Raw genomic sequence first — 18,461 nt, 5'->3', positions numbered from 1 at the left:
AAGAAACAGTAAAATTAGTGGTGAACAGAAAGATTTGGCATAGAAGAGCTATCACACAATAGAAAGAGACCCGAGAAACAAACAATGTAAAACAGCAAAGCCTGGGGAGAAGCAGGCGAATCGAAGAAGCTGCTTCCATCTCTGTAGAACCTGGTAGAGGTGAGAGGCATCATCCAGGGAAAACACAGAGAACACGCTCTGCTGACAGCTGGAAAGGAAACACTGCACTGGGAAGAGGAAGGAGGAAACGTGGCCTCTTTCTAATTAGTGGTTTCAAATCTCCTCTTTGTGTGTCCACTGAACTCATGTGATATTGTAGAAAAACAAGAAATCTGTATGTGTTCAATTTCTGTGGTTCCTGTCCCAGAGCTCCTAAATGTCCTGAGAGGTAGTCTCCAGACTCCTGTCTTCTGTTATTCATAATAAGCCCCTTTCTACCATACTAATAATTATTCAAAAGAATAATTCTCAGTAAATGGGGACCAGGTAGCGAAAGAACCACCCTGTGATAAGATTAGAACTTTTAACTCTGAGACTCTTCATCCTGGTAGGGGAAAGGACTGGATGTTGGATTAATAACTAGTGATCAATGACATCATCTGTCATGTGGGTTAGAAATGCTAGGCAGAAAAAACAGAGACCCTAAAGAAAAGACAGAGACACAGGATAGAGTTTGGAGGGCAACCCAGTGAATTCTGAATCCACTCATGTTTACTTCTCCTAAGTTTTAAAGAGTCCAAAGAGGAGGGGGAAGACATCAAGTAACCACACCCTAGGTTAAAACATCCTGTTAGTAGCCACACCCTGGGTCAAACGTCCTGTCAATAACCCTGAAGAAACAAGAATAGGCCTGAACTCTCTGACCTTTAGTCAAGGTCTGTGGGCTCCAAGACATGCTTAAAGGTGAGCCCCCCCCCCCAAAAAAAAAACACATAAAGAGAACTTCCAGATTGGTGAACACGTGGGGATAAAGGCAGACACCTTATAATTGGTACCTGAAGTAAAGACATTCATTGGCATTGTGTCCTTATTTCATGGATTCACCCTAGCGTCTCATGGAGCCATAGCTAAACTGCAGAAGTCCAGGTGTATCCAGACTGTTGGAGAATTACTATGTGGGAGAAAAGTTCCTGGGAAGCAGTGAAGAGGAGAGAGGACCAGAGTAGAGTAGGAGCTAAGTTTGGGGGGTAAAAAGAAGCCCACTAGCATTAAGGAAAAGCGTTTACCCTTTAGGCTTTCAGGGAGGTTGTCTTGTTAATTTAAGAAAGGGTCTCACGTAGCCTACTCCGGCCTCAAACTTATGCTGTAGCCGGAATGGGTTCAAACTCTTGATGACCAACTGTCCCGCGGCCCTCCCCAAATGCAGGTGATATATATAGGTAGGCACCATAGAGCTGGCTTCCTTGGAAAACACTCTTTCACTGGCCATCAGAGGGAAATGTTTCTTCCTTCCCAGGCTCAGAATAATTATACATTGCTCTTATAAGCTAGTAGGTGGCATGTTTGGTATTCTTAGAATATGTCACTCGTCCGTCTGGAGGTGTTTCTCCAGATTCCTTTAGTTTGGTTTAAGTTATAACATACAATAACAGTCAGATTTCATTTCTATCATCTTCCTAGATTTGGGGGATATAAAGTTTTAGTCAGAGCTGTTTCTGAAGTCAGAAACACTCACCACGAAGAGCTTAGCTAGTCTAGGGAGGGAAAGCACGGCAAGGTGGCTGTACTGGGATGCTCTGTAAGAAGCAGCCCCCCGGCCCTTTAGGTAAGCAACCTTGTGAACACAGTGACAAACAACTCCATCTTCTACTTGAGCTCCCTGGAAAGGGGAAAACTTGGAGAATTTTTGTGAGGCAGGATAAAGATATAATGACTATAATCAGCTCATACTTTTATCGTCTTTCCTGTCATATGTATAAATTACCAGTTAGAAATAGAATGGCGTAGGCCCTGCCATACCAGCCCCTCCTGATGAGAGGTAGCTGTTCCATAGGGTTAAGAGTAAAGACAAGGCTGCCACATGACAATTGACTGAGAAGCCTCACCTTCTATGACAGTTAAGGTATAATTTTCTATGTATCCCTTGGAAAACAGCTTTCTCTACTCCACCCAGGGTAGAGAAAGTGGAGAAGCATTCTTTCCACTGAAGGTGACTTTGTTCCGTGGATATCATGCCCTGCACACCTACTATCTGTTCTGACAGTCAGGCCAACTGCACGATGAACAGAGACAGAAATGGCAATAGAGAACAGAAACTTTAAGTAATAGACTTAGAAATCTCAGTAACATAGGACTGAGGGCAAACCAGTGAGTCAGATCCTTCATAAGTTAATAGTGCATAGGTTGTTGAAGGAACATATTGTTTAGCATATGTATACAGACATAATTACTTCTGTTTTTCTTTGAGGAAGAACTTTTAATATAAAATTACAATCCAAAGTATCTTAGGCAGATAAATTAATTGGTAAAGTAAAATTCTATTTAGAATTATAAAGATAAACATAAAGTCTCAATGTGGAATTTTCTTCAGCCCTTCTCTCTCATCCCATGTACAAAACCCAGTTATCTGAAAATTGGCTAATTAGCCCATGAGAAAACAGAAGAAACATATCTTGGTTCCCTGTGATAACTTCCCTCCCATTAATTTATAAATGACATTTTGTGCTTTTTAGCTTAACTTTGTGTTTCAAATTGGTCACTTTGACCTTTATTAATAACATCAAAGTTTATATAAAATTTCAACCCCCTTGTGTCTTCATCAAAATCTTGAATGAAATTTGATACAAACTTGTTGCCAGTTTTATGAAAGATTGAAAGGGGAAATTCATTTCTTACTCCTTATCCTGCCTTTCTCAATCATGCTAAACAGTTTTTGTTTTTTTTCCTGGAAGATTTCTACTTGACTTTCTTGTAGTATCTGCCTAATGACAAAGACTACATACTCAAAAGGAAACTGGCATTTTGCATTAAGCCCAGAAAATTAGATTTTTGAACTATTAGGAACAATAAAAAAATCAAGCATTTTATGAGGTATGCCAGGCTCAGAATTATGTAGTTCTTTTTATTTTTTGAAAAGCTTTGAACATTCCCAGTGACAGCAAATGAGAACAATTTTCTCAAGCTTTGTGTATATCCACAGAGCTGTGTATGAGGTTCCTGACATTTAATTCTTAGACTCACCCATTTTGTTGAACCTTCTTATTAGTGCAACATTCCATGACATCAATACTGATGATACTGTGCAATAATTTATGGATGGTACAAAGAAATGAATATTATTAATACGATAAATACTTTCCTGATTGTTTCTTTGGTCTTTAAGACCTAGAGTTATATGCTTTTCATTTTTTTGTTAAAATTGGACATCTTAAGTATTTATTTAGTTTAGGAAATTAAGCAAGGGAGAAGCGACTTATTCATGACAGTCCCCCAAACAGAAACAGATTTTTATTCCACAGTGTGCTAATACAAACCACTTTCTTAAACATAATTTAGAACAGTATTCAAACCCAGCTGAACTGCTGCAGCTCCTCGTGCGGATGCCACCCAAGGCAGAAGCCATGGGCTGATGCCAATTCGCTGACTGTTATTTGTCCACAAGCAGACAGTCTAAGAGTTCTGCCGGCGTCTTGAAGCAGTTTGTCACTCTCATGTCCAAATGCATGATCTAGTCGTTTATTTGTATAGTTTCCTACAAAGATGTCAGTCTGGCAGGAACTGGAAACGTGAGCCTCCCACACCTCACCAGAGAGCATGGGCAGCTCTCCTCTGGTGCTGTGTGTGGCTGCTGAAGACTTCAGGGTGAGAGGGTAGTAGTAGATACTCTGTGGAGGGGTGAAGAAAGAGAGAATGGAGACAGACAGAACTTAAACACCAAGCCACAGAAAAAGCTAAACAAACAGAAGACCTCAAACTCACATTCCTAGGAAAAATTAACTTAACTTTTTGTTGTCCCCAGTGATTAAGAATTTTCAGTTTAGTCTTCTTTTAGATACAGAAGACAGAAGCCCAACTCAAAATAGCTTGGATAGGACAGAGAGGTATGCGTGAAGGATGGTGGGAAATGACTCCCTGGACTCAACGCTTTTAATGTGAAGCTAATCATAGAGAGTCAATGAACTGGGAGTCACCGAGTCGCCTTTCTTATGTATCTGTTTATCCTGGACCCCTCCTTATCTCAGCTCTCACATGGCTTATGATTGCTCTACTCACCCACAAAGAGGGCTGTGCCATGTGGGGCAGAGGGAGATTGGTTTTATTCAGTGTGCAGTTATATCCTCCCTTAGCTACTTTAATGATTCTCCTCTGACAGTCATATATAAAATGCTAAAGGAGTAATCAGTGGGCTAGTACTGTGCAGTCTGGGACCATTTATCACACCCAGTAGGGATACTGGGAACATATCCTGAGTTTTTAACATACAGCCCATACTCTTCTTCACTCTGTGCTTCCCGGCTGTAGATGAGCAAGGACCAGTCAACCCCTCACTTTCATTCCCATGCTTTTCTACCTACCTCCATGTCTTGGTGCTGGGGTGGACTGTATCCTTCCACACCATATTGATGACAGGCTAGACTGTATCCTTCCACACCGTACTGATGCAGTGATGGATTGTATCCTTCTACACTGTACTAATGCAGTGGTGGACTGTATCCTTCCACACCATATTGATGACAGGCTAGACTGTATCCTTCCACACCGTACTGATGCAGTGATGGATTGTATCCTTCTACACTGTACTAATGCAGTGATGGACTGTATTCTTCCACACCATATTGATGACAGGCTAGACTGTATCCTTCCACACCGTACTGATGCAGTGATGGATTGTATCCTTCTACACTGTACTAATGCAGTAGTGGACTGTATCCTTCCACACTGTATTGATGATAGGGTAGACTGTATCCTTCACACTGTATTGATGCAGTGATGGATTGTATCCTTCTACACTGTACTAATGCAGTGATGGACTGTATCCTTCCACACTGTATTGATGATAGGGTAGACTGTATCCTTCACACTGTATTGATGCAGTGATGGACTGTATCCTTCACACTGTATTGATGCAGTGGTGGACTGTATCCTTCTGCACTGTATTGATGCAGTGGTGGACTGTATCCTTCTGCACTGTATTGATGCAGTGGTGGACTGTATCCTTCTGCACTGTATTGATGCAGTGGTGGACTGTATCCTTCTGCACTGTATTGATGCAGTGGTGGACTGTATCCTTCCACACTGTATTGATGCAGTGATGGACTGTATCCTTCACACTGTATTGATGCAGTGGTGGACTGTATCCTTCCACACTGTATTGATGCAGTGGTGGACTGTATCCTTCCACACTGTATTGATGCAGTGGTGGACTGTATCCTTCTGCACTGTATTGATGCAGTGGTGGACTGTATCCTTCCACACTGTATTGATGCAGTGATGGACTGTATTCTTCCACACTGTATTGATGCAGTGGTGGACTGTATCCTTCCACACTGTATTGATGCAGTGATGGACTGTATTCTTCCACACTGTATTGATGCAGTGGTGGACTGAATCCTTCTGCACTGTATTGATGCAGTGATGGACTGTATTCTTCCACACTATACTGATGCAGTGGTGGACTGTATCCTTCTGCACTGTATTGATGCAGTGGTGGACTGTATCCTTCCACACTGTATTGATGCAGTGGTGGACTGAATCCTTCTGCACTGTAAGACAAAGTAAGCCTTTCATCCTTTAAGTTACTTATTGCCAGGTATTTTCTTATTTTTCAACAAGCAAAGTGACTAAGACACACTCTATCCCACGGTGATGGGTTGAAATCTCTGAGCAATACAAATCTTCCCTCTTTTTTTCTTCTTTTAATTTTATTTTTAAAAGAATCTTATTTTCCAGTTCCCTCTCCCTCCCATCCTTCCATTTCCTCTATCTTCTTCCCACCCAACGCCCCATCCACTCCTCAGAGAGTGTAAGGCCTCCATGGGGAGTCAAACAGTCTGTCACATCACTGAGGCAGGACCAAGATCCTCCACCTGTTTCTAGACTGAGCAAGGTATCCCTCCATAGGAAATGGGATCCAAAGAGCCAGGTCATGCACTAGGGATAAATACTGGTTCCATTGCTAGTGGCCCCACAAAATGCCCAAGCCACACAACTATCACCCACATTCAGAGGGCCTAGTTTGATCTTTTGCCGGTTCCCCAGCTGTCAATCCCAATAGCTCGGGTCAGCTGTTTCTGTGTGTTTTCCCATCATGGTCTTGGCTCTTTTAATATTAATATCACTCCTCCCTCTCTATGACTGGATTGATGACTACCTTAATTGTCATTGTAGAACCTTCATCCAGTATCTGATGGAAGCAGATTCAGAGATCCACAGCTAAACACTGGGCAGAACTTCTGGAGTCCAGCCATAGAAAGGGAGGAGTATTATTACAAGCAAAGGGGTCAAGATATTCCCTTTTTTCAAGTTGCTTATATCAGACATCCTGTCTGTCACAGTAGCAAAAAAGTTAGCTAAGTCAGGGTACTAAGACAAGAAGCCCCTTCAGGAATATACAGATGAGCGTAAGTCTTCCCCCCAACAAAGACAGGAAAAGTGTGTTTCAGAATAAATGGGGGAAAGTAGAAGTAGTAAGAGATGTTTGCTGCAGCTTACAGATGGATCTTCCCCACTGAAAACAATGGCGTATTGGAAGTGGCAGGAGGTAGAAGAGATAATAAAGGAGACAGTCAGGAAATGGAAAGTCAGAAAGCAGAGCTGAGGTCCCCGGAGAGTCTGGAAGCTGATGCAGGGTGGATGTGGGAGGCGGTGAGCGCCATCGAAAAAGCATTGAAACAAAACAGAAGAGAAGTGGAGAGTGGGTGGGGAGCTGCATGTCTGTGTGCTCTGAAGACATCAGCCAGGGACAGCTTTGTCAGCCTGGAAGGCAATAACTGTCAATCAGCCAATTAGAGCTCAAGCCTCCTCAAGTCCTTAAGAGTCCAGTGGTGAGCCTTAGCTTGTCAGTTAGTGTATGTTTTGGCACTTGGACAGCACATTTTAGTAAAACTAATGCCTGGCAAGTTTTTTCTTGTCTCTTTCTCTTGGCTTCCTCTCCATTTTTTGTTAACTTATTGTACAATTGTAAATTCAGACTGTTTTCTATATGGGTTTCTGATTGTGGGATAATACTACAGAAGAAATCATCAATTTCCAGGCCCATTATACCATACCCATCCACAATTTTTAAATGACAGTGGAGACGCAGCTTTTAACATTGTGCCTAGGAGTCTGTTCATAGTCTTAAAGAAGAGAGTCTTGAGTTCTTTTCTGATGTTTTAGAGGTAGGGTCTAAAGTCGGTCTGTTTGTGAATAATTGAATAAGTTGAGAATACTTGCTCACATGCTGAGAATAAGTTAGTGACACAGAGACAATGCAGTCTGAGAGGTGGCCCTTGTGGTTCAGAGTGCCTGACTTTTTAGAGCATCCCACTTGGACCAAGTGAAGGAGATGCTGAGCTCAAACACACCTATTGACATCAATCGCTGCTGCTTAAATTGTGATTCCAGGATCAGCCGCACAATTGTGGGAAGCTTGAGATCAACTTCCCCGTAGGGAAGTTCTGGGCCTCGAGCTCAGGAGCTTACACTAATAAGCTCTTAGAGTGACGAGCATTCACTGAAGTTTGAGAAGCAGGGGTATGTGTAGCAGTAGAATATCCAAGTGGAAAGGCCCAGAAGGCGGCTGGCTACACAAACACAGCCAGAGTCTGAGTGAGAAAACAGAATCCCAGGCCAAGGAAGTAAGTTATCACTAGCAATGACACCTGAGGAAATGAAGATAATAAGAGCCCTACACACAAAATAAAAGATGTGGAAGGAGGGACCTTAACGTCCTCAGTCCTCCAATATCCAGGAAAGCCAGGTTTCTCTGTTAGGCACTGAGATCAGTTTAAGAGACTGCAATGCCAAATGGCCTGTTGACATGTAGGGCGACCCTTTAAACAAGCAGGTCTCTCACCCTGCTGGACATAATTGAGTTCTCTGTGGCTCCAAACAAAGAGTGACAGACTGTATTGCTGTGTCTATAATTATTGGACCTAGATTAACAGAGTATATAATTATAATAAACTTAAGCCCTGCTTGCAGAGCAAGGAATTGAAGAAGGATGCTTAAAAGAAATCACACACTAGCTCAGAATTGAAAATAATAGAAGGTTATTTATTTAGGGGTAGACTCACAAATCAGAATCCTCTGCTAGAATGGGAGAGCAACCGAATCTCACAGCCAGAAAAGAGGGCCTGGGTGAGAGCTTTTCATTGGCATAAATAGTATAAGAGATCATACCCAAGTGGGCGGGTAACTTAAAGGCTACCTGATGTAGGATTTCCTACAGCAAGGAGTATTCTTTGCAGATTATGTTCAAAGGTTGGCAAATGCTTCATTTACCTTGGGAGAGTTTTGAGAGGTGAAGGCTGGTGCTAAAACATTACTTTGACAGGCTGCGTCCCTGTGCATAAGTCCCTGAAGCCCATTGTCTGGGGGCCTGATCTGGAAATCTGTATTTCTGAAAATTCCTCAGGCAGTTCCTCAGTTCAGTCAGATTGAGACTGGAGCATAAGCCAATTAGATATCTGCCCTAAGAAAAACAAAGTCAGAAAGAAAAATGCTTCCCACTCTCCCAAACCAGATCTCCGCCTCTGCTCCTCCAGTTCTTTAATCTCTGCTGTGGCCTCTCCCCTCCAGTTGCCTCATCTTTTCTCATTTTTCAGGTTACAGTTCCAGGCTTTTGTAAATATAACTCCTGTCTTTCCTATGGCCCCTCCTCCCCAGTCTCCTTCCAAATGCAGGCACCTTTCAGGGCAAACTTTATTAGAGTAACCGCGAAGTACCCTCCTTATTTTCAGATGAACTTTATGTTCTGAGTACACCTGGAAACATACCTGTCCAGTATGTGGATCATTGCAAGATGAATTCCATGAATATTCATGAGCTAATTGTGTCCTGAATTGTGCCTACTATCTCTCTCTTTAAAATGATGACTTTAAACTGAACAATCGCAAACTATGCTACATGAGTGAGTATAGCAGCCCTAAAAAACAAATCCTTGTGTTCCCTTTGTTTGGAGAGAAGCCTGGAACCCATCTTTCCTCACTCCACTCTTCTGTGTTATCTATGTGCTTGTTTGGGCTCTGTGCTCCTCTGGACACAAAGACACTGTACTGTGTTCATTGGTAACACTCTCATGCCTCATTTCTCAGGATTGTAGTTTTCTTATTTCTAAGGCTCCAGATTTCAGAGAAGGACTAAAACTTTGGTTCTGACCATTGCCAAAAGTTCTAAATGTGAATTGAGAATTGGCCCTCTCCATATCTTCCTATACTTTCTCTTTTGTGTCAGAGTTTAGTTACTCTCCACTCCTTGTCTTCTGAACCATTGGTTCCTCCTGGCTGTTCTTCCAACCATCCTGTTCCTTTGCAATCCCTCTCCCTCCATTTGTTCTAAAATGATGGATTCCACCCAGAAACCATCGTTTAGATCTCTGTAGAGTTACAGAGCAATAAGAGTCTGCATAGTGGAAGTTACTCTGTTCAGGATTTGTATATTCAGTGAATGGTGCCTAGTCCTTGCTGTGGAGTAGCATAGAGTCCCACAAGGAAGATGAAAGTGGAGGACTCCCCAGCCTCTCCTTGGGAAGTCTGAAGACTGCTGCATTGGCATGAAGCATCTCAGTGCATATTCTCAAAGAGCTCCTGGGATCCTCACCTTTCCTTCCTGTAACTGACTACTCTATATGCAGCTGACTCTATCGTGGAGTCTAGATTCCTGCATGAGAAGACAAGACTCTCAAGTTAGATGTGCCCGGGTTTGAAGCTGGGCCCCACCCCTAACTAATGAATACGATGGGTATTTGTACAGTGAGAAAGTGATAGGCAAGTAGTAGAGTCCTTACATGGAGTGGAATGCTTCGGGAGATGCTCAGTGGGTGTCCAGTTCACGCTCAACACTCCCTGCAGGTTAGCTGTGGTTAGCCAGCTCTATCTGTTTACAGTTTTCATCATAATGCAGTGTGGTAACTCCTGATTTTGAAGCTAGCTCTTGAGTTTAGAGAGTGCTCAAAGGACCGTGAAGTGACACAGAGACCCAACCATGATGCTATTTGGTGTACATGCCTATTTGAGCCTCACACAGGATGTTAGAGCAGGTTTAACCATTTCCTAGAACTACTCTGGAAAATGTCATAAACCGAGTGGCTGAAAGCAACAGGAATTTAGTCTCTTACAGTTCTGAAGACTGGAAGTCCAGTATACAGGCTCAGCAAGACCTTACACTCTCGAGTCTTAAGTGGGGAACCTTTCTTCATTTCCCCCAGCTTCCCATGGTAGCTGGCAAATTCTAGGATTTCTTGGATTGTGGAAGAAGAGTTCCAGTTTCTGCCTGTGCTTCCCTACTCTTCCGTCTGTGTCTCAATACCCAAAATTTCCTTCCTTTTCTCATCTGAAGAGGAAATCATTTAGCATACACACTAATGCAACATTACCTCCATTTTAATTTCCTTATATCTACAAAGACATTATTTCTCATGCAGAGTCTAAGACATCAATATTTTGAGTACACAAAGCAGCTCACTGCAAGGCCCAGAGGAAATAATTAGGATATCATGGCTGAGTAAATCAATAACTTGTAGCTCAAGAAAAATGTGATTTTCTAACTCTAGCTGATCTCCCATATAGGAAACGTGTTTATGTGTGAAAAACAATCTAATTTTAATTTGCCTCAATATTAGAAGAGTTCAGATTCTTGCATGAAGCTAAGGTTTAATGATTGCAACAAAGATACCTAGGATGTGGAAGTTGTAGTTTTGAAAAGGAGATGAAATGAATATAAACAGAAGCAGCAAAGGAGGAGTTTAGAATGGTGGTCTTTCAATGAGAAAGGCACAATCCTATGTTAGTATTTTTGAGCTGAAATGCAGGTAAATCTGTAGGAAAACACCTACGAGAGATAAGAGGTTGAATATAAAATTGCTCTGAGGTGCAAGCTAAGCTGACAGCTGGGGATCTTGAGTTCCCAGACCACAGAGCTCTGGTGTTCTCTCTTGGGCTGAATAGCAAACATACTTCTCAAGACAGAAGATTGATTTCCTCAGAGTTTAGGGAGCCCAACACAACACATAGAATACAACTTCCAGTACCTTCATGGTTGGATGTGAATGCTGTTAAATATTCACTCTTTACTCTTTCTTATACACAGAATGTCAAATGGTGGAGTTTGCAAAATAGAGTGTCAGGTTCAAATAGACAGACCGAATGTAATCTCTACTAAACAATCTCACATTGCACAGTATATGCAGAGAAACCATGAGCCTCTCCTGTTAACCTCAATTTCTTTCTTTTACTGATTTCTGTCAGTCCAACTAAAAACTTCATTATTTCCATTCAAGGGGCAATGTAATGATCATAGACAGAGATGTCTTAGAAAGGAAGAAGCAAACCTTCCTGACATCCTGACACCCAGGAGCCATGTGGGCTCACTAGTGCGTATTCATCCGCTGCTTCCAAACCTTTGGCCAATACAAATGTATATAGCCAATCTACCTCTGGTTTGACATTTGTGTTATTTTTGAATATGCATTTCTCCCATGATGACGAGAACTCTTCAGGTACATTCAGTGGTCCATGATGGCACGCAGTTCACACAGCAACCCGTCTACTTCACGTTTGTCTTCGTCTTTATTTCCATTATTACCAGTCAGGTGGCTATGAACAGCTTCGTGTTTGGTTTCTACCCCTTTCTGGCAGCAAGATGAGAAGGGGTTCTCCTTTTAACACCTCTCTCATTCTGTTTTTGTAGGAATGTGAGCTGTTTACCAGCATTCATTCTCTTCACTTGGCTTTCTCTCTCTTCCCCTTTCCCTTTCTTTTCCTCATTTTAATATGCTGCTTTTGGTAAAATACCATTGGACCTTTTGCTATAAACATGGAAAAAAACATGAAAATCCTACGTTATCAGAAACACTCTAGTCTCTTCTGTGGTTTATGTGTCCTGTAAAATCTTGCACTGCTACAGGATGTGATAGATCACAGCATGAAATGAGTCCTACTGTAACTTATCCAGGCGAGTCTTCTGTAAAGAGAACTATGGCTTCCTGCCCACTACCAACAGCATGGCACAAAAACCACTGAGCACAGGAGCCACGAACACTGCAGCTCTTGACAGGCATCATTTGTAGTAGCCAACAAGCAGGGCTCCTGTGTTCATCATTCCTAACCGTTCTATTTCATGCTATATTCAAGTCACTTCACTTTCAATAGCAGACTGGAGCTGTTTATTCTTTTGGAAATTCAAAATAAGTCTCATTATGAACTATGAACCATTGCAGAAAATAAGTACACAACCTGTGCCCTTTAATGTCCCTTTCAAGCCTGAAGTTCTATAAAATCAGTAAGACTCAGAAAAAAAAGATCTTACATCTTACAGTGGTACAACAAAATGCCTGAGCTAGCTAACCCTGAATCCTATATGCTTAAAAACATTCTGTTGGTTTCTCTTCAAAACTTTTCACAAGTCAGTTTCTTCCTGCCCATCTCCTCCTCTCTGTCTCTCACTAGCGGACTGAATGCTGCTGACCACACTCACTTATTAGTTTATGCAGGGAAAGCAAAAAACTGGAAAGTGGAGAAATGCATCTTAAAGAATACTGTACTGCTAGATTATAAACTAAATGTAGATTTATAGAATATTTTTATATGTTAAACAAGTATATCCAAAGTAAAGGTTGGTATTAAATGTAAAAACAAGGCTATCCTCTTCCCCACCCCATGCAGACCGCATACCCACTGAGTTGTGTGCTCCACCCAGATCCGCAAGCCCCCGGCTACTTCAGTAGCCTGGAAATGAGGCTCTCTGCCTCGCTTTCCTCCCACCACTGTCAATCTAATCGAGTCAAGCTACTTACCTTCAGATTTTTCTGTGATTCCAAACTGACAAGAGAGCAAGGAGGAACTTCCTGCTGTGTTGGATGATGCACATTCCAATCAAAGGAATAGCCTTGTTCCCTGAAATTGAATGAATTCCTAGTCACACTTTTAATTTTTATTGCCAAAATTATTTTTAATAGAATATCCATTGTTCATCTACTTTTTCTATTTGTATTTAACCTTTGGACTTTAGCTTAGCTGTATTACCCTGAGATACACTCTTTGACACCTCAGAAAAGCTCACCAGTTCTCCTACATCAACTGGTTTATTTTCATTTATTGGCTATACGAGTCTTTTTCTGTATGTTTGAGACAAGGTATCACTGTGTAGCTCTGACTGTCCTAGAACTCTCTATGTAGACCAGGCTGACCTTGAATGCACAGAGATCTGCCTGCCTGTGCCTTTTGAGTGTTGGAGTTAAAGGTATGTGCCACCATGTCTGACCTCTGAGTCTACTTTTGAACTAAGCTCCAAGAGACTAGAAATCTAGTATATTCATTTTGATATCTATTGCAGCCTCAGGTATCAATGGCTTTTAGAATCATGTCTGATATGTAGCAATACATGTATGTGGAATAAACAGATGAATACTGAGGAACACACACCAAAACCAACAAAACAGACCTTACACATTCTGTCTAGTGACAAAACCATGCATCGAAGTATCAAAATATTCAGAAACCAGAAAGAATATCCAGTGTTATATAAGGACATTTTGAGTTTGATTGCATAACAGAGAATGACAGGGCTGGTGATAGAAGGCTACAGCAGTGTCTCTCCTCTGACTAAAGGAAGACTCGTCTAGAAAGGTGTCATTGAACTCTGGCATGTGACAAATGCATATTCTAAGATTTTTCAAACTCATGTTCCTTGCAGATCCTCATATATTTTAGATCTTTAGGAGGTATGTTTCTTGTCCTTGTATCTTAATTTTGAAAAGTAGGAATTATAATTGAAATTATTGTTAAATTCTTATTTACCTTTGCTAATATTTTATGCTTCTTCTTTCCATCATAATGTGATTAGTTATAATGATTTGTTGACTAGTACTGAAGTCTATTTTTATTCCTATACCATACCCTTCTGGGCCCATGCCATGGCATTATTCTTCTGAAAAAAAAACATATACTTATTAGCATTTCACCCCAGTGTTTTGAATTTATCTTCACAATTGTAATGATTTTCTATTGCTTACCTCTGAATTTTGAGCCATGTAACAATAACATCTTGGAGATCACTTGAAATAAGCATCGAATCACATTTGTCTCACAGGTATGTCAGCTCTAGTTCTGCTAGGTCAGCAGTCATGATGCTTTATTAGATGACTACATTGCACTAGTGACCCAAAGGTCTCTGTGCCCAGCCACTCACTTAACACTGAAACAGTACTGAGACAGAGCCGCTAAGACCCAGTGAGGCGAAGTATCTAAGATCACAGAGACAGTAAATTGTGGAGTTAAGATTTGGACTCAGCATTCCGGCCCCAGAACTCATGCCCTTTGCTACTGTGTGTTATTTTTCTAGACAGTTGAAAGGAAAAACACCAATATGGAATTATTTGTTCACGACGGACTCTGATGCAATAATGGTTGCTGATGTGCAAGCACTCAACAATGTAGAATGGCTGAAGAACTATCCTAACCACACACATTTATTAAACAATTATGTGGATTGGAGAGTAACTGTATTTAAATGTTTAGAAACTTAAATGAAGGGCTACGGATGTAACAGTGGAAGAACATTTGCATAACGTGTGAGGTTAATTGACTAATACTGAAGTAACTTTTCATTTCTGTACCACAGGGTCCTTGGCATTATTCCTTTGACAGTAATGTATTATATTTATTAACATTTTATCCCAGTATTTTAAATTTACCAGTCCTCAGTCCTGGAAGAATAAAAGATAAACAAATAAACAAACAGAACATTACCAAGGAAATAACGTTTTTCTTTCTCTCTTTCAGCAATCTTGACACAGAAGAACTGTGTGGTGAGTATCTTCAAGACCAACCAAACTGCTGTAACTTTGATTCAGAAAAAGGAGGCTGTAAGGTGATAAACTTATCACACGTTGGGGTTAAAAGCCTGGAAGGAAAGCAAACCATTGGGCAGAGTGGTCTGGGGTTTTCTTGTCTTGAAATTTGTCCCCGGTGTGCTTGTTACTTAAACACTTGGGCCTGGTTCGTTTGCTCGAGACAAGAGAACTGGGCTGTACAGCAGTTTCAGGGAAACAAATTCTGTGTGTGCCAGCTGCAGCCTCTGATTGCCTCCTAGTCACCGCACAGCCTCTCCAACGCTGTGCCCTTGACATATAAAAGTAGCTTAGGTCCATATCTCTGCAGCTATTCTAGAAACTTAAATGCCTTTATTAAGAATATACAAGTGGGGAGAGAGAAGTATTTTCAAATGCATAGTCTACCTGCTTCTTCATTTATTTCTGTTGTCTTTGTGACTGGGAACTGAGGTCATAGATTAAAAATGGGAAAAGTAAAGAATCTGAAAATTATTCTTTGTTACGAAAATGGAACATTATGAAATGACCAGACTTGAAACAGTTATATATGTCTCTACATGTGGGAATGTTTTATATTTTAAGATAAATGTATCAAATAATGTTTTTGCTCAAGAATGGTTTTACTGTCTAGGCAGCCTGAAACATTTAAGTAGCTAGAAGAAAGGTTTTGGAAACTTCTCATTGAAATCACAGATATTTCCTAGATACTCTAGACATTTTACAATTTTAGCGCTCACCACAATCATCCAAATGGACATTTTCTGTCATTAAAGATTGATAACCGTTCAGAAATCTGACAGATCATCACTGAGAGGCTTCACCAGGATAATGTATCATAGTGCAGTTTCAAGGCAGCAACTGAACCAAACAAATGATAATCACTGGCCAGAGCTTTCAGATATTTCAGTAGCCGTTGGACTCTAGGCTTCCTGCATAACACCTGCACAATTTCCCTCCCAGTTCAGGGACAAGAATCCAGCTGAAGAAACAATATGTGGTGCAGAAGCCAGGCGTTCTGATAGCACAGGGAGCTAAGTTTCGGGAGATATGGGGAAACCCTACACAGTCATGGTAGCTTCAGCTACACATGAGAATTGCTGTGCTGAACAGACAAAAGCATTCACAAGACCATGACACCAGGACATGTGATGAGCAGCAAAGCCCATGAAGGTCATGTTGTCGTCCATTCTCATGGATACACAACTCCGTCAGAGAGGGATGAGAAAGGGAAGGAGTGAAACACTGGAGACCCATTTCTCTTAGACGTCTAGGTACGGCAGGCCAACCTACAATTCTCTCCAATTGTTCACAAAATTCCTTTTATACTCAACCAACTTGTCTGCATAAGAAAAGCTCATTGAAAAATGAAATTATTAATATCTTTACGAGTAAAAACATTTAGTGGCTATTGTCTGTCTGCTCTGTTGTCTGTCTGTCCTTAAGGAGTATCTCGCAAATCTGTCTTCTCCTAAAACTACTACATGTTAAAGCATAACTGTGATTCTCCACTCAATCACCCACATGAAATTTTGTTTGCCTTTCTCTATAATAATGAAACGTGATTAATCATCTACTCTGTATATGCTGGAGGATTTGAACGCTTCCCCGTCCCCCATAGTTTCAGCAAGAAAACTGATTGGACTTTAATTCAACAGAATTTCTTCCTATTTTTGAAATCCAGTGATTATATTCACAATCTTCTTAGAATCCTTTTCTCTGCTGTAGAATACGCACTTTATTTCTAGATTGCAGCTTCATTTCACATTACCTTTTGAATTTAAAATAAATATTTAAGTTGAATTTTAATGAGAGCCAGGGTTTCAGTGCCAGCAAGAGAATTATGAGGAGTCACATCTCATACAAGTTCCCTGTGGGTGTTGGGGGGGTGGGGTTTGATTGACATAGAACAGAGGTTTCGTGCACTTTCTCCTAGAAACCAATTGCAGATTCTAAGCATCTAGATCTTAGCTTCATTAAACCTTTGCTTAATTCATTAGTTAATTCAATTATGGACCTAAACTCAAAATCTATTAAAATATTACTTTAAAATACCTTTGCAATCTAACTAATGAGAGTAACATATAAATAATATTTTAACTAATAATGTTTTATCGTCTGAGGATATAAACTGAAGCAGGATTGGAGAATGTGGGTAGTACCACCACGATGGACAAGGAAATTTTGATTATGTAAGGTTCTTCATGGTGTATTTTTCCTGTTAAAGTTTTTCTGGGCTGATCACCCAGACTTATCAACCCCCTTAGAAAAATCTTCAGCAGAAATTTCTTTTTTTTTTAAGCATTGTTTTTAAATTTATTTATTTATTAAAGATTTCTGTCTCTTCCCAGCCACCGCCTTCCATTTCCTTCTCCCTCCCCTAATTAAGTCCCCCCCCTCAGCCTGAAAAGCAATCAGGGTTCCCTGTCCTGTGGGAAGTCCAAGGAACCCCCCACCTCCATCCAGGTCTAGTAAGTTGAGCATCCAAACTGCCTAGGCTCCCACAAAGCCAGTACGTGCAGTAGGATCAGAAACCCAGTGCCATTGTTCTTGAGTTCTCAGTAGTCCTCATTGTCCATTATGTTCAGAGAGTCCGGTTTTATCCCAGGCTTTTCCAGACCCAGGCCAGCTGGTCTTGGTGAGTTCCCAGTAGAACATCCCCATTGTCTCAGTGTGTGGGTGCACCCCTCATGGTCCTGAGTTCCTTGCTCGTGCTCTCTCTCCTTCTGCTCCTGATTTGGACCTTGAGAATTCAGTCCTGTGCTCCAATGTGGGTCTCTGTCTCTCAGCAGAAATTTCTATCTGACTATGTTGTTCAGACTACAGGGGATAAAGCTCTGTCTTTCACTTAGGGTTTTTTTTTCTGTCTTGTTTACATGCTGAGGAAGTCATTTAGATTTATGAGAATACTTCCTGGGATTATTTCCTATCTGGCTGGGGGTTCTTTTGTTCTGACTTGGTGTTCGTAAGCCAGACCTGAAAGTTCAATTTGGAAGATTGACTTGCAGAATAAAATACCAAGTCCAACACTACTAATTCTGTGCAGTGGGGAAGAGAGAAACCAGCCCCTTGTTGGCATTGTATTTGTGAAAGTTATTGTAAATATGCACAGGAAGACACCGTGCTTCCTGGAAGCATGGTGCGTGTCATTGTGGCTACTGGGATTAAAGGTGTGTTTCCATAACCCAGTCTGTAATGCTAAGCAGTGGGACTGTTTCTCTGATCTTCAGGCAGTCTTTATTTACTTAAATACAACTGAAATACCACGACACTGAACCATAACCCCAAGATTTTGTTTTAGCAGATGAGGCTTTAATAATAATCTGAACTTGTAGCAAGTTCCCTAAATTGATGCTTCCCAAACTCAAATGTACCCGTAAATCATCTTGTGTCCTATTTAAAACATATTTGTGAATTGACAGTCCCATGGGCCTGAGATGGTGTGTTGTAACAAGTTCCAACTGCTGGTCCACTGAGAAGCAAAACCAGTGAG

General features: G+C 41.1%; 1 protein-coding gene across 1 annotated transcript in view; it reads left to right on the top strand.

Moving 5' to 3' along the window:
• The window catches only part of Necab1 (N-terminal EF-hand calcium binding protein 1), a 142,316-nt gene that overhangs the window by 48,175 nt on the left and 75,680 nt on the right, over positions 1-18,461 (top strand). Inside the window, exon 4 of the mRNA XM_041657582.1 lies at positions 14,922-14,947. Coding sequence (XP_041513516.1) covers positions 14,922-14,947 — 26 coding nt within the window. The remainder of the gene's footprint in view (positions 1-14,921; positions 14,948-18,461) is intronic.

The sequence above is a fragment of the Microtus oregoni genome, unplaced genomic scaffold (assembly GCF_018167655.1).
Source record: "Microtus oregoni isolate MIOR12 unplaced genomic scaffold, Mior012 000008F_ref0000371, whole genome shotgun sequence".
In the NCBI taxonomy this organism is placed as follows: domain Eukaryota; kingdom Metazoa; phylum Chordata; class Mammalia; order Rodentia; family Cricetidae; genus Microtus; species Microtus oregoni.
Note: the sequence above shows the minus strand (reverse complement) of the source record. Positions and strands in the feature narration are given on the sequence as shown.